This window comes from Varanus komodoensis, unplaced genomic scaffold, assembly GCF_004798865.1.
Source record: "Varanus komodoensis strain SLA01 unplaced genomic scaffold, ASM479886v1 scaffold1, whole genome shotgun sequence".
Classification (NCBI taxonomy): domain Eukaryota; kingdom Metazoa; phylum Chordata; class Lepidosauria; order Squamata; family Varanidae; genus Varanus; species Varanus komodoensis.
Window position 1 is genome coordinate 125,120,256 of NW_025335268.1, and position 15,304 is coordinate 125,135,559.

At 37.9% G+C, this 15,304-nt stretch overlaps 1 protein-coding gene across 1 annotated transcript; it reads right to left on the bottom strand.

Annotated features, from left to right (window-relative positions):
* Nucleotides 1-7,607: 7,607 nt before the first annotated feature.
* Nucleotides 7,608-14,172, bottom strand: RPS10 (ribosomal protein S10). Its single transcript, XM_044444417.1, has 6 exons — nucleotides 14,122-14,172; nucleotides 12,913-13,062; nucleotides 11,966-12,137; nucleotides 9,290-9,367; nucleotides 8,673-8,728; nucleotides 7,608-7,703 (listed from the first exon to the last, which is right to left on the bottom strand). Exons 2-6 carry the CDS (start codon nucleotides 13,060-13,062, stop codon nucleotides 7,662-7,664), a joined length of 498 nt encoding a protein of 165 aa, XP_044300352.1. The 5' UTR covers nucleotides 14,122-14,172; the 3' UTR covers nucleotides 7,608-7,661.
* Between the last annotated feature and the right edge of the window lie 1,132 nt (nucleotides 14,173-15,304).

Consider the following 15,304-nt stretch of genomic DNA (forward strand, 5'->3'; position numbering starts at 1 on the left):
AAAATGTTTTAATCTGACCTATCAAATGGCAGACTTGTAATCCTAAATGCATTGAATACTATGAGATTTATTTCTTAAGAAACACAGTGCCTTGAGATTTAAATCTATGCATGCTAATACTTGAAAAAATGGGGGCCCTCCAAAAAAGAGCAGGTAGAGAGAGAGCAAATGAAAGGGTAGCCTTCCAGCTGGAGCAGAGGATATGCTATTAAGTTGGCTTCAAATTATATGCAGGGTGCACATACACATCACAGCCAAGCCTCAATCATGAGAAGCAAAATGGCAGCCAGGGGAAAGGGAACTTGGCTGGAGATGTGGGAAGGAGAATCCCATAAGCTTCCCTAAGAGAGAACTCCTTCCCTCTCAACCCAAGGGGTCACTCACTGGCTCCTATAATCACAGATGCATGAGAAGAATCCTAGCTGGAGTGAGTGGGGTATGAGACAAAAGAAAGCAAGGCAAAAAATTAAAAAAAATCAGAGCAACCAGTTCTTGTTAAGGAATACTTCTGAATACTTTTGCCTGCAGCAACCACCACACCAGTAACCTTGGAAGACAATTGGAGGATCCTGGATGGGTGGAGCCTCTAGCAATGTTCTGTATGCAAAACACTTTTTATCCTTTTTGCAAAAATACGAGGCCTTGTACTGTCCTTTTCCTGCCTTTTTTTGCAAAAGCAGGCCAGACATCTTCTATACCCATCTCCACAGCTGCTTTATGTTCCTTACACACATATAGAGCCTTCAACATGGTAATGCATGGAAGGGGGGATGTGAAAAACCTGAGTGGCATGGGTACTTAAGCCCTGCTGGCTGGGAAAGCATCCAGAATGGCCAAAATGCTAGTATGGAGGGTAAGACCAAGAAGGGGCTGACAGAAGGAAGCATGGGGACCAGAAGAAACAATGTTGTTTTTTGTAAAAAAGAAAAAAGGGGGAGACAGGAAAAACAGCAGTAATGATGCCGCTTGAGATAGGAAGAAGTGGGTCCGAGGGAAAATGCCCTGAGGGTGGTAACAGTAAACAAGCAGGTAGGAGGGCTGCACAGAAAGGGCTTGGGGTCCACAGGTTGAACTGACAATCTGAGGAAATGATGTGAAAAATAATTATGATAGGCAGTCCCTGATAAAAAGGCTCAATGCAAGCCACTGGTCATGCTGTAGAAAAAAGTTCTTCTTGGACCCACTAATTCACCTGGAATTACCAGACAAAACCAGTAAGAAGTTAGTTCAACCTCTAAATTACTGGTGTAACTCACAGTACCCTATCCCTAGGTCAGGGGCTCTTCAGTTAGCAACTATCATTATCTGTCACTTTGGATATTAGAGCTAGGAGCTGGGAGGTGATGAGAATTGCAGTCCAACATCATCAGGTGGTGGGGAGAGATAATCCTTAACCTTTCCTCAGAAAGGCCACTACATTCTATGAATAGCACTCAACAAAAGAATTCAAAGATTTAAGATGACGTAAAACAAGATTAAGATTTTTCAGGCCAATGTATTTACTGATATTACATTTATATCCTGAATTTTATCTCTCTTGCAAGAAACCTAATATGGTTTATATGGTCTTTCTGTTCTCCATTTTGTCTTCACTAGAACCCTCTGAGGTAGGTTAGGCTGAGTGTCAGTGACTGCTGCAGTTACAGATGTTAAGCTGAAAATACAGAATCTGTCAATTGCTGGAGGGACTAGGGCAGTATTTCAGTTAGAAATGACACTAGACTTGCTTTATAAAAGTGCCTCAACATTTACCAGCAAATAACGGAAATTAGAATGAAGTTTGCTGATTAACCAAAAGGTCATTTGATGTCATTTTCAGATTTTCCAGCAAGTTCTTTTCCTGTCTCTCCATTAAGGGTTTAAGGCAAACATCCATGAAGTGTTATGTTACCATAGTACACATATGTATAAATCTACATAAATATTTTAACTGAAATGGCTGAATATCTTAGTTAGGTTTTAGACATCAGCCATGAACAAGAATGATTTAATTTTTCCTCATTTCCTAGGAACCAGCCTCAGAATTAATGATCTAGCGTACTAAGTGCATGGGATTTTTCAGACCTTGTATAAAATAAGCTTTGGAACACCCCAAATGGTATACCCACACACTGGATAAAAGGCACCTAACAGCACCTAATAGATTTATGATGATGCATGATTTATTGGCCTGCAGTTGCAACAAATGAAAGCTGCCAAAATTTGAAATTTTGAAGACAGGCTCATGAACTCCCAAATGTGGAAGCCAGGGGTTAAATTCAGACAATTGTTACAACTAATTTGAAGACCATGTAAGACCAGATGTGGTCAGGATGAAGAAACTAGTTACATCTTTTAGCAACTGGTATGTAGAAGTTCTTGTGATACTGCTCTATATGCTGTTTTTATGTTCTTATATTGGCTGCCGATTGAGATATTTTACACAAATATATCAGTGCGTACAGAGAACATACTATGCACATCATATACTTCAATCCATGTATGTCTCCTTAGATGTAGGTGCCATTAAGTTCAGTGAGGCTTAGTCTCAAGTAAATGAGTAAAGGACTGCACTTTTAATTAATGTAGAAAGATATGATCTGTAGGAAGATATCTAAAAACAATCTGTATCCACTTTTGGAAGTAATCAAAAATAAAACTATAAGACTGTAGAATATCCTTTCATCTTTTTATTCACCAAATGGATAACATATACTTCTACTTTGTATGTATAACAAGCACTCATTTTTTGTAACATACCTCAAGGAACGGGCCAGCACCACAATTCCCAGAGTCAGAACTGAATTCTGTCACTGTTTCTCCCTACTACTAATGTTTTCCTACTTTTTAAAATAGTTCCATCAATTTCCTCTTCTGGAGCAACACACCCCAACAACACTGAAAGATTCTCATTCATAATACAAATATAGAAATATTCGGCCACTGGATACAAATACATAGAGCACCAAGACTCAAATTAGCCAACCCTCCATTATGTATGGAGGGGAAACTCCTTAATTTGACAATCAACAAGATGGTCTGGTCTTACACAGACAATCACAGGCAGTGCTTAGTTAAGCTTCAAAATGCCAGTTATAACGCAGAAGAGGTCACTACTGGTAGCAGAAGAGGTCACTACTGGTAGCAGAAAAGATACTTAATTTGGGTGCCAACTTTGCACCCAAAGGCTCTTTTCAGTTGCCCTGAACTGGCCATTTCTCACCAGCATATTTCAAAATCAGTTATTACTAATGTGCTGTGCTTTGTTAATATTGATTCAGTAGATACATTCAATGAGCACAAGAAACTAAATGCAAAGTGTATAGAGACTTTTCTGTCTTAAAAACACAAGCATATCACTGACATAAGAGCAAAGAAATGCCCTCTGGACATCCAACATCATTAAGTAGAGCTAGAAAATATGCCAGCTTGTCCAAACTAAGGAGAGTTAGTATTTTAAAAGCTGGCAACACAAAGACATTTGAAAACCACTGTTGCAGCAATACCAGCTAGGTCACAAGCCTGCACAACCCAACTACAAAAGGCACAGAGAAGTATAAACATTTGTGGCTAATACATTTGCACTTCTTGTTACTGTCCTGTATTAATATGTTGTTTTAAACTGAAATTCAGAATCTGTTTGAAAAGACTCAAAGGTTGTAGAACTGTTGCATAGCATCAGCTGCCAACTAGAGAAAGTTAACTCAGATTGTTATGCCATATGCCACACTTTCCCAGTTTAGTGCCCTCCACATGTTCACCTTTAGCTCCCATCAATCCTGCCAGCACAGTCAGGGGTGAAAACTGCTGGGAGTTATTATTTATTCATTTCATTTCTATACCACCCTGCAGCCAAAGTTCTCTAGGCAGCTGTAGTTCAAAATGTCTGAAGACAATAGGCTAAGTAAAAGTGCTCTGTGTAAAGAAGAAAGCGAAGGAAGAGATGAAGAAACACTTGATTTCCAACAAGCATGCTCATAACCTCCACTTCTATGTATACTTGCATTAGAAGTTCTAGCTAGAAAAATTAGAAGAGACTTAGACATAAATGACCTAAAAACAAAGAATACAAAATGAAAGTTATACAGCTGATGTAGTGCTGACCATCTTAAATTCACATTTATCAATACAAATAGATAAAATAAAAAACGGACTTTACCCTGGTTAATAAATAAATCAAACCAAAATGTTTAATGGAGGAAGAAGAGGAACATATTTTTAAAATTTCAGGATGCAAAATAACTTCTAATCTGGAAATAAATCTGACAGGACAGAATGATACATTATTTCAAGATAATTACAAAACAACATGGATAAAGATCTAAAAGGATTTACAGAGATGGTCAAAACTGAAAGCTTCATGGTTGCGAAGAATTTCTATCATAAAATGAATGTACTGCCAAGGTTATTTAATTTCAGATGTTACCAATTTCAGTAAAGGGAAAAACTTTACAAAACTGGCAAAGACAATCAAAGACAATTGAAAGCTTTTATATGGAAAGGAAAAAAGCTAAGGATTAGATTTATAGTTTTACAGGATGAAAAAAGAGAAAGTTTAGCAGTACCAAATATTAAGCTATATTATTCTGCAGTTGGTCTAGTCTAGATCACAGATTAGATCTTTAATTTCAATGAAGTATTAGCAAAATTGGAGAGAGCAGATCTTGAAGAAGGAATACATAATCTATTATGGACCAAAGACTCTTTTTAAAAAGCACCAATCCTAAACAATAATCATGTATTTAGGGATGGTCTAATAAAAATTTAGTATCTTATGAGAAGAATTAGTCATTCAATCTCTCCTTTGATGTCTCCCAATAAAAGCATACTATGAAGAAACATTTGTGGAAAAATAATGATTCAATTACATAGGGAGATATGGTTGACCAAGTTATGGCAAGAATGAAAAGATGAAGGGAAAAATATAGACGGTTTATTATCACTTGGTCTCAAGGTTAAAAAAAGAAACTCAAACAGGAAAAAGTATAAGGAATCTTACTGATTTTGAAACTATAATTAAACTTCAAAAAGAGTATCTCCTAAGATGAATATTGCTTAAACATGATGCTGAAGCTCAACAAGTTTAAAATATCGATGAAGAGCTAGTTGCAGAGCTTTGAAGAAGAAATACAATCACATCAATGGAAAGCCTAATGGATGAAAGATATAAATTTCACTGCAAGTCAAATGTTAAGAGAAAACTGTTATAAGGTGGATTTTCAGTGGTATATTTCCCTGAAAGACAGAATTGTATATCTTTGGAAATGTAAGGAGAAAGATAAAGACATTCTACCATATGTGGTCGTCATGTGATAGAACTAAAAGATTTTGGAAGCAGATACATATGGAAATGCAGAAAATACCTAAATTGGACTTTCCAAAGAACACCAAGAATGTGCTATTGAGTATTGTACCAGAGACGATCCCAAAGATTATGACAGAATTATTTAAATACATGGTAACAATGTCAAGACTGATAATTGCTTCAAAGTGGAAAGCTGGAGACCGTCCAACTGTCGAGAATTGGAAAAACAAGTTAGTGGACTATGTAATAATGGCAGTATTAACTACCTACATTAACAGAAGGCCAAAGAATTTACTCAAAGATGGAAAGCAATTTATGAGCAATTTAATTAAATGATGAACCATTAAAGAAAATATAGCCTTTATAAATGTAATTACTGTTTTAAAGTTAAAGCATTAGATTGGACAAATTGTCTGACTGAGAATTGAATTGTTTTGATGGGATTATAGCCATTGCGATTTTTAAAGGAATGTTTAAATGTTAATGTCACATGCTATTATCTGTGGACTGACACTTGGCACCTTTCCTTCATCCCTTTCCTTTCTTATTGCATCTTGTGAAAATAAATTTAAAATGAGAAAAAAAACACTTAGCATATGACCTGTATATATTGTGCACATTTAGATGCTTGTGTAGTTTTGAGAAAATATGACGTTTGAAGAACATCTAAATCTTACTCCTTGTCTACTGGAAATCATACAAGTTTTAAAGATTATGACTAGACACTTGTATGTTTTTTTGGGGGTGGGAAGGCGGCGGCTCTTTGTTTCTTCTGCTCTGAGAAAGGAAATCAGACATTCTGTTCTCAATGCCTCATTGCATGTAGACAAAGTATTCCTACTTCACAATTCTGGATATTGCCCGTGTGTGTACGCCTAACTATACAGTCTAAAAATGTATCTTTCGATCATCTAATACAGACTTCCTTACCACCTGTTCATAGGCTAAACATCAAACCAAGCATTGTCAAACCAAAAAAGAATGAATTCCCAGGCATTTTCCCAGGTACTAAGGACCCAATGTGCACAGCAGCACCTGTAGAGACACCATCACCATCCACAGCAAAAGCAATGCTTGCTGCCAGATCCATTTGCAGTGATGATCTCTCTACTCTCAAAATAAATGTGGAAGGCTGAAAAGTAGGCAAAGCACTGCTCAGTATTAGAAGGCCAAGCAGTTCTAACTTTAGGATGTTACATCACCTCTCTTGTAAAATGGGTATTACCAGTTCAAATCCAGCATGCCTAGGCTTTTAAATTACTGTAATCTAGCCATGTGCATTAACAAAGGACTCAAATCCTACTTTCCTATCAGTGCAACATCTGGTGGCAAAAGCTATGTATTGCATCTAAATCACTGACAAGCTCATTTAAGAACTTTCCATTTTACTATCTTACATTACTGATTTCATGAATAGAGAAATCTTTGTATGTTTGCTACTCACTAATTCTTCCAATTCTCTCCAATGGTATAGCCACAGATGGACAGATGCAGTCACCAGCAAATGCATGGTCCATTGGGTATCTTTGTTCATGTAATAACTTCTGTTTCAGTTTTCTATCAGTAAAGTGGAGATTATGACCTGGTGCCATTCTGTTCTTATGAAGATGAATGGACAAAAATGAGTATCATTGATTGAAGACTCAACTATTAAGGTCACAATCCTTTGGCAGTAGTTTGAATATGCTCTGGTAAATGAACTAAATGCTTGTCAGTTTTTTCAGCTATCCAGCAAAGGCTGAAAGCCTATGCACATTTACTTGGCATTAAATCTTATGAAGTTCAGTTGGACTTATATATACAAATATGTATAAAATCAGGGTTTTAATCAGACAAAGGAGTGTTGAATAACTGCTTTTTGTAGGACTAGGAAGGCCAGGTATTAGACCTGCTGTAAGTGATATGCTAACTTCCAAAGTTATGAGCTAAGGAATTTACACAATTTACTCCAACTTCAGGAGCCAAGTCACATTTTTTTCAGTGACTAGGATAATAAGAGCAGGACATGGAGACTGGTGTTAGATGGACAGTAGGATCAGGGGAAAACAGCCATAGCATAGGGTTGAAAAATCTGCAAGCAACTAGTTAACAGCCCCGACACCTAGAAGTTCTTTTCAATCTGCATCTTATCTGTGGAAATCAAAAGGATTTGATACTTGCCTTCTAAAACAGACAGCCAAGTTATCCCATTAAGCCAACTTACTCTTCCTTGTTATGTGTTTTAGTGTTATCTCCTACATCAGAAACAAGTACTGCAAGCTAGCAGTGACCAAATTCTTCAACACTTCAGTACTTCAGATAAATGATTCAGGGATACAAATAGTGGAATTTTCACCTATTTATTATACACAAGTTGCAACCAAACAGCAAGAGATTTCTACTGAGGTGGCTGACCACGTCCACGTCCGAATCCACCTCTCTGCAAATTAAAAAGAAAGAACATTTTTAGTGCATCTGCGCCACCAAATTTCTCCTATGGCTACTTTTGCCTCTTTACTATTTGAAATGTAAGAGAAAGAGCAGAGGAACCCAAAATCTAGTATAGAAATTGGGAGTCCTAATGCTACAACAAAATGCTGAGCTTTGTCTACAGCAAAGGGTATTTAAATGCATTACTCTAGGAAACAAGGCTTGAAGATTGAGTTATGATTGCTGACTTTCAGCTTAAACATTTTAAGGTACAATTCTTGACCATAATGCAATTCTTTGTGATCAATGATCAAGCAAGTAACTTCTGCATATTGCCTACACTTATGTAGCAATACAAAGACGGCTTCCTTGGTTACTGCCCCCAGGCTCAAGGAAGGCTAAGTTCACTCTTCTATGCTGTCCATATGTCAGCAGACAAAGACCTCTTCAGTCAAGCCAGTGCACACAGACCTTTTCATTCAAGCAGGCCTCCAGTATGTACATAGTGCTGTATTCATTTGGTTACTGAATTAACCACATGTTAATGCATTTATTTCATTATTGTTTTAATCTTATATCTATTCCTATAAGCCAGCATGAATGCCAGTTTTCTTAGTAGAAAGGCAGGGTACAAATCAAATACAATATTTGCATTGGCAATGTTTTTGTAAACCTTGATAAACTAAGTGGACGTAACAGGAATGTGTAACGAGTTGTCCTTGTCTCCAGTATGTCTGGAGTCTCATCATCATGTCCCTCTGCTTGTTATGGAATTATATTCTTGAACCATAACTTTATTAGCATATACTTTCAATATTACCGAACAGGAAATACAAAGAAGCCTTCAATCTATAATTGCTCCTACAATAACTTTACTAGCTAACAACAATCAAGCTCAATAAGTGTGCCATTCCTCCAGAAAAACTTGCATATATTTTTAAAGCCTTCAGTTAAATCAAATATTCTACACAATACTTACAAACTGAAATTCAGTAGCTGACCCAGCACCTGCCTCTGCTTTCTTGTCAGCACCAGCTGGGATAAAAAAAAGTATTATTCAACATAAAAACCAGCTTTATTAGGGACATTTCTATGATCTTTAAATGCATTTCATTAGTATGCAATTGCTGCTAGTACAGACATTTAATGCCATTGATCCACAAATGACTGAATCTTGGCACGGATCCTCTTCTGATCTGGCAAGTTATAACAAGGCCCATCTACCCCAATGTATAGTTTTTGGTCTGAATATTTTTCCAGAGTCCCACTTTGCTTCTAAGCTCAGAACATTTCCAAAATACAGGGCAACTATGGGGATGGTCCCTGCCTCAAAAAAGTGTAACAGCTACGACTGGGGCTTATCTGTGCTGCGCTATGTTTCCAATACAATCATATTCACACACAGAAAACCACCGTCTTTTTCCTACCAGGAAATGGGCCAAGTCCTGGCAACCAATTTTTGGCTAGCCAATAAGGCCCAGTAAGAGTCACTACACTTCCGCCAATCTTCAGCACTGGCATTTTTAATCAATAAAAAGCTAGTCAGGGGAACTAAAACTGAGGCTGATTAAAACCTGACCAAATTTTAACACTTACGAGGAGCAGCACTACGTCTGTAGGTGTCCCTGTCAGCCTCTCCTCGTGTAAGGCGAGCAGGACGCTCACCCTCCAATCCTGAAAAAGATCAAACAGTACAAATGTATTTATTTATTTGGGATATTTCTAACCTGTCCAATCACTATGCATCTCCGGACAGCTTAAAAACAAAATTCAATAAATACAACAGTATAAAAGATCGTATAATACCCCAAACAATAGTAAGACTAATAACCCACGACTGAAGTAAAACATAATTAAAATCTTTTAAACATTAAAATGCTGGTTGAATAAAAAGGTCAAAGAGTCTTCAGCTAAGCAGGTGGTAAATTATTTAAGGTGGTAAATTATACTTCAAGGAGTATTTAAAATTGATCTCAGTACTTTAAAAAATTGGGCGACAATATAATTCCTTCATAAAGTCAATTGCCTGATTAAAGCTTATGCCACAACATAGTTAAATGTGAACCTTCTTGTCTTCATGTTCCTCAACAGCAGATAATATCCACTATACATTAGAGTCTAATATAAAACATGTTGTCTCGAGGCCAAACTTATTTCTTTCAGAGCACTCACCCAGTGTCAATGTCTAATGTGGCCCAAAGTCATTTTATCTGGGTTCTTTTTGCATTCTAAATGAACCTTACAGCTTTGTAAAAGCCAGGAGAGCCCCTTGCTGTTTCTAGTTTCAGAAACAGTACACTGTGATGACAGCTGCACACATACACTCTTATCACACAGATAATTGCCAACTACTAACCCAATGGGAGACACCTGTAAGTAAAATTAATAGCAGAATGCAGGCATTGTCAGGCCCACCAAGAAATATAAATCTACCTTGTCACACAACATCTAATCTTTTTACCAACTGTATTAAAAGGGCTAAAATTCTGTTTCAGTCTACAGAACCAGAATCCGCAACTTCTACAAAAACTGCATGCATGCCAGTCTTACCTATTTCAAAAATTTTCACTGGCCCCATCTGCATGTAATGACAATCCATTGGTTTAATAACTGATGAGCTGACATGCATGAGTGGTACACCACTGGCAGTTTGTCCACTACTTTACTGCACAACCCTCAATCAGCTACTTCATAGGCTGTGAAGCATGACTCGTGAACCCAACAACAAGGCACAGACTAACTGCAATGGCTATTAGTGTGAATAAGGTCACTATGGCAGTTGTAATAAAGAATTCCTCTTTATTAGCTCAAAAGAGATCCATTCTTCAAACTAACATAAGCAACATAAGCAGTCCTGAATAGATCCCTCTCCATTTTAAAACCATACTTGAAGAGAAGATGGGAATAGAATGAGTAAAGTCCTACATATAATACATGAAAGAATCAACTTTGGCCATAATTATCTGCCCATTTATATAGGTCAAGACCAATGTTCAGCGCTATCACTTCATGGTCCCACATTCCTAGCAGTGACAGATCAGTCAGGTCAAATTTGGAAGCCACACTAAACAGCTTGTCACAAGAATCAGCTACCACTCCCAGTGTGAAAGAGCCTCCACATGGTAGCTGTATCCTTCTTGATGTTTAAAAAATTGTGTCCAAGTTTGAATGCTCAATGATGCAAGAGTGCTCTGCTACCATGATACAAGAATTCACAGCAGGAAAAACATTTATTCTTATAGTTAAATGCATTTCAACTAATTTTGTCTGTACACTTATTCATTGGTTCCAGCTTCAGTGAAATTCAGCTATTTTAGAGGATGCAAAATAGTGGTAAAATTTTCAGTGTTTTGAGAAAAACATAGTACTGGATCTGGATTTAGCAATACTTAAAACAGTAGACCCACTGAAATTAAAAGCACATAATCATGTCCCATTGATTTCAGTTGGTCTACTCTACGTCTGACAGTGACAAAGCTCATATATGACAATGGCAAATCATGGTACACATGCAACTGCTGCTTTGAATAGGCAGCCTCTAATTCAACAATGCAACAATTAGGTTAGCTTTGGATTGTTTAACCCAGAAATTACCCATATTTATTTATTTGATTTATATGCCTCCCAATTAGCCACAGGCTCTCTGGGCAGCTTACATACCATCCTTACATGTTGTCTGGGTTTATACATCATGCAACAACAAACTATTGAATGACACACATTCAAAGAAGCAGCATACACATAGCGCACAATTACTAACCCACTGGCTAATTATTTAACCCAGAGTTTGTTGCTATTTCATGCAAATAGGGTCTGTATCTGGAACCAACCCAGGTTTGGAAAATACAGTTGATCAACCAGCTAAGTTGTGCAAGAGCACAAGTTTGCTTCAAATCTAAGTTCCTTGCTGTAGGCTGAAAGGAAATGAACCTGTAGCTTCACCATCAAATACTCCTACCATTTTGTGACAGCATAGCCGCTTGTCTGCAGGTACATCCCACTGTAAGTATTAATATGTTTGGGTGCAACTTTTACAGATTTCCAGCAAAAAATCTCCCTAATGTTTATTTATCTTACCACTGAATACCATGTTGTGTTAAATGATATTTTCAACTGTTAATTTTCTGAGAAGGCAAAGTATAAATGTCTTCCTTTAGCAATAAAAGCTGATCTAGAGGCTAGATTCACAGAAAATTTAGGCAAGGAATGTGAATTTTGCTTTTACATCAACAATTCTGGAGCAAAATGGTATTTCTTCCAGCCAAGGCTTACCTTTGGGTCGGGGTCTGCCTGTTTCAGGACGGCTGCGGCGCAAAGTGGCAGGCACAATTTCAGGAGGCAGATGAAGATAGTCCCGCAGATACTGAATGCCTTCATTGGTCAAATACCAGTAGAAATGCCTCCATGCAAACTGTTCCTTTACATAGCCACGAGATTTCAGCGACTGGAATAACACACTAGTTAATCCCATTGCAGATATTCACAAACTTTATGACTTACATAATCACAGCAAGTCTTAGAAATCACTATTAATTCCAACAAATCTAAATTTATACCTTGAACTCTGCCTGTGTTATTATACATGAATGATAAAATGTGAAACCCACCACAGACAGCAAGTCAAAAGGGAAAGAAGGAGGCAAGAAGATTATGGCTGATATTAGAAGGACAAACAAATTGTATAAAACAATTACAAATTATTTAATTATCCTGAAAGGTGATGATTTACATCACTCTTTCTCCATGTTAATCAGACCATTAGAAACAGACTACAACTACCATGCCTAGCTTCAACTTTTTCAGACCAAAGATCCACTTGTAACACCAATCCACAATAGGCAACCGAATTTAAAATTATTTGCTATACCTATTTCTCTTTTTCTCTATAAGGTAGCAAGGTGTAACAACAGACAAATCTTTGCACTTATTGTACAGTTAGGTTCACTGCCTTGAAAGGGTTCTACCCTTAAAAGCAACCTAAAAATAATTTTAAATAAATATGTAGAAAGTACAATTAAATACAAGACAGTTTACCATGGAGTGGTATGAAAAGCTTTACCTCCTGAAATCTATTCCATTACTACTAAGAGCATAGAGGCCATGTCCTACTTTGCTTCTGGTAATTCTCTCCATACCCCTTCCCCTACTTAAAAAAATGAAAACCACTGTTGCAACCTGCTTAAGGTCAAAGTGCAATTTGTTAAAGAACAGCACCTTACCTGCATTGCTTTCATGACATGGAGGTTGGGTACATTTTTGTCTGCCAGTTCTGGGTGTTTAGGCATGTGAACATCCTTCTTGGCTACCATCACTCCCTCCTTAAAAAGGAGTTCGTAGATGGCAATACGGTTTTTTTTAGGCATCAACATCTGCAAGTAACATAGATTGAATTGTCAACAGCAGTTTCTTCTCCAGGTCAATATAATACCAACTCCCAAGTTTGTCAAGAACTGTACTTTTATTACTCTGCAAAGAGGCTAAGCACAACAGCAAAGAGAGCCACAAAGTACTCAACAACTCAAGACTCAGGAGAAGCTACCTCACAGGGTTGAAATAGAGCTAATGTAAGCCACCCTGGGTTCCTCACAAGGGGAAAGAAGGCAAGATATAAACGCAATGTAATAATAAAGAAGCCTTATTTTAATAAGCTGATTTATATCTGATCGGACAAGTTGTCCACCTAGCTCACTGTATCTGCTCTGACTGACTAGGTGGGGTTCTTTGGAAGGTCTTTCTCATCACCTTCCTCCTGTTCCTCTCAAGTGGAAAGGATGGAACTTATCTAAGATCTTCTGTTTGAGGCTACGGTTGCTACCCCCTAGAAACATCACATAACAAATACAGGATGAGGCATACAAGAAATGTTTAACAAAGGTCCTGTTAACAATCACGAAGAAATATCTAATGCTAAGGTGAACTTTCCACATTCCTATCCTACTCAGGCTTATTTGGGGAAGCCCTGCCTAGTAGGAATTACCTCTAAGTAAAATGCCTAAAATCACAATACAGTTTCAGGATCTAGGTTTCCATGGGAAGTACCCATCTTCGCAATCGGCTTTTGCTTTCATCCTCCTCTTTGTAAAATGCACCCAGAGAAGCACAACTTCCATTTATCAGAAAGGTCTATGCACGGTGTTCCCCGGGAAACGCTATGATTCATGTGTTACCATTCAAACCGGTCACTCAAATTCACATTTGTTCCCCACTTCACAGAAGCAATGGCCTGGCTTAATAAATTGGCGCCTTCCAACCAGTTGCCTAGGGCATCTCCCACCCTGTTTAGCGGCCCCCACGCCCCCTTAGACCTAAAAGAGCCCAGCAGAAGCAAAGGGCTAAGTGGTCAGGAGCAGCAAGGAGGGGAAGTCGACCGGACACTCGTCGGATGGCGACGATACGAAAGAGATATAAAACTTGGAGCAAGGCCTTACCGTGGCGGTCGCAGCAAGCTCAAGCGCAGGAAAGGAAGAGACATGCGCAGTGCGATCACTTCCTGCCTCGCGTGGTCCCTTGTATTTCAAGAGGCGCCTGTCACAGTGCCTGAAAAGCAACTTGGCAGGTATTTGGCTGTGTGCTAGGAAAGATGCCTGGTGAAAGCTGCTGCTCAGATCGCTACTTAATTGCACCAGCCATAGCTTTATTTTCTTGGGAAGGTTCATTTTTAGCCTCTTCGCTTGTTTTCAAGGAAGACTGAGAACCTGATTATTTCAAATCAGGGAGGCCCTTATAACATATTCTGATCGTTTTCTCTTTGTTTCTTCACCATACCTTTATTTATTCAGTTTATTTACACAAAGCTGCAAAACCAGCACTCAGGTGCTTAGCAATAATAAAATAGATTAAAACAAAGTCTGAATTATAATGCAACATATAATTGAACAGTAAAACAAAAGCACAGCAAAAGAAATAGACAGCAGAACACTTTAAGCAACAGACCAGCTAACATGCTGAAGCCTGTATGAATGAATGTGCCTGCTGGCAAATGGACAGCAGGGAGGGAGTGAACCTAGCAATTCTAAGGAGCAAGTTCCAGAGCAGCTACAAAAAGGACTTCTTTTGTTCCCAAAATTCTTTTGTCCTGATGATTGTGGGGCCAAAAGAAAGACCTCTACCGAAGGTCTTAAAATCCAAGTGGACCTATAAGGGAAAACAGTTTTCAGGTAGTCTGGTCTCAAGTTGTGATAATTAAAATATAAACATTGTCAGTTCATAAGAGCAAGAATTAGAATTGATGGTAACACAAACATTTAGCTTTGCTATTTTTAATGGTGGTATTGAGAAATGAAACCATTGTCTTAATCTGGGCCAAAATCAAATTTCCTGATAACTTTTTAAGCCAGCAGAATTACAAAGTGTCTCCCTTTGAACTTTCTTTAGTAAAGAATGACCACTTTCATAAGCAGTAGATTGTTTCAGATGATGGAAATGTTTACCCAGTGGTTCCTAGTAATATGTGTTTGCATGCCAGATTTGTGCCTACTTGTTTTGACCCACAGACTGGAAATATTCAATATACATTCCAGTCACCAAGAAAGGAAAGGCAAGAGTGCAGCAACTATGGGACCATTGCACTAATTTCCCATGCAAGCCAAGTTATGTTAAAGGTGTTACAAG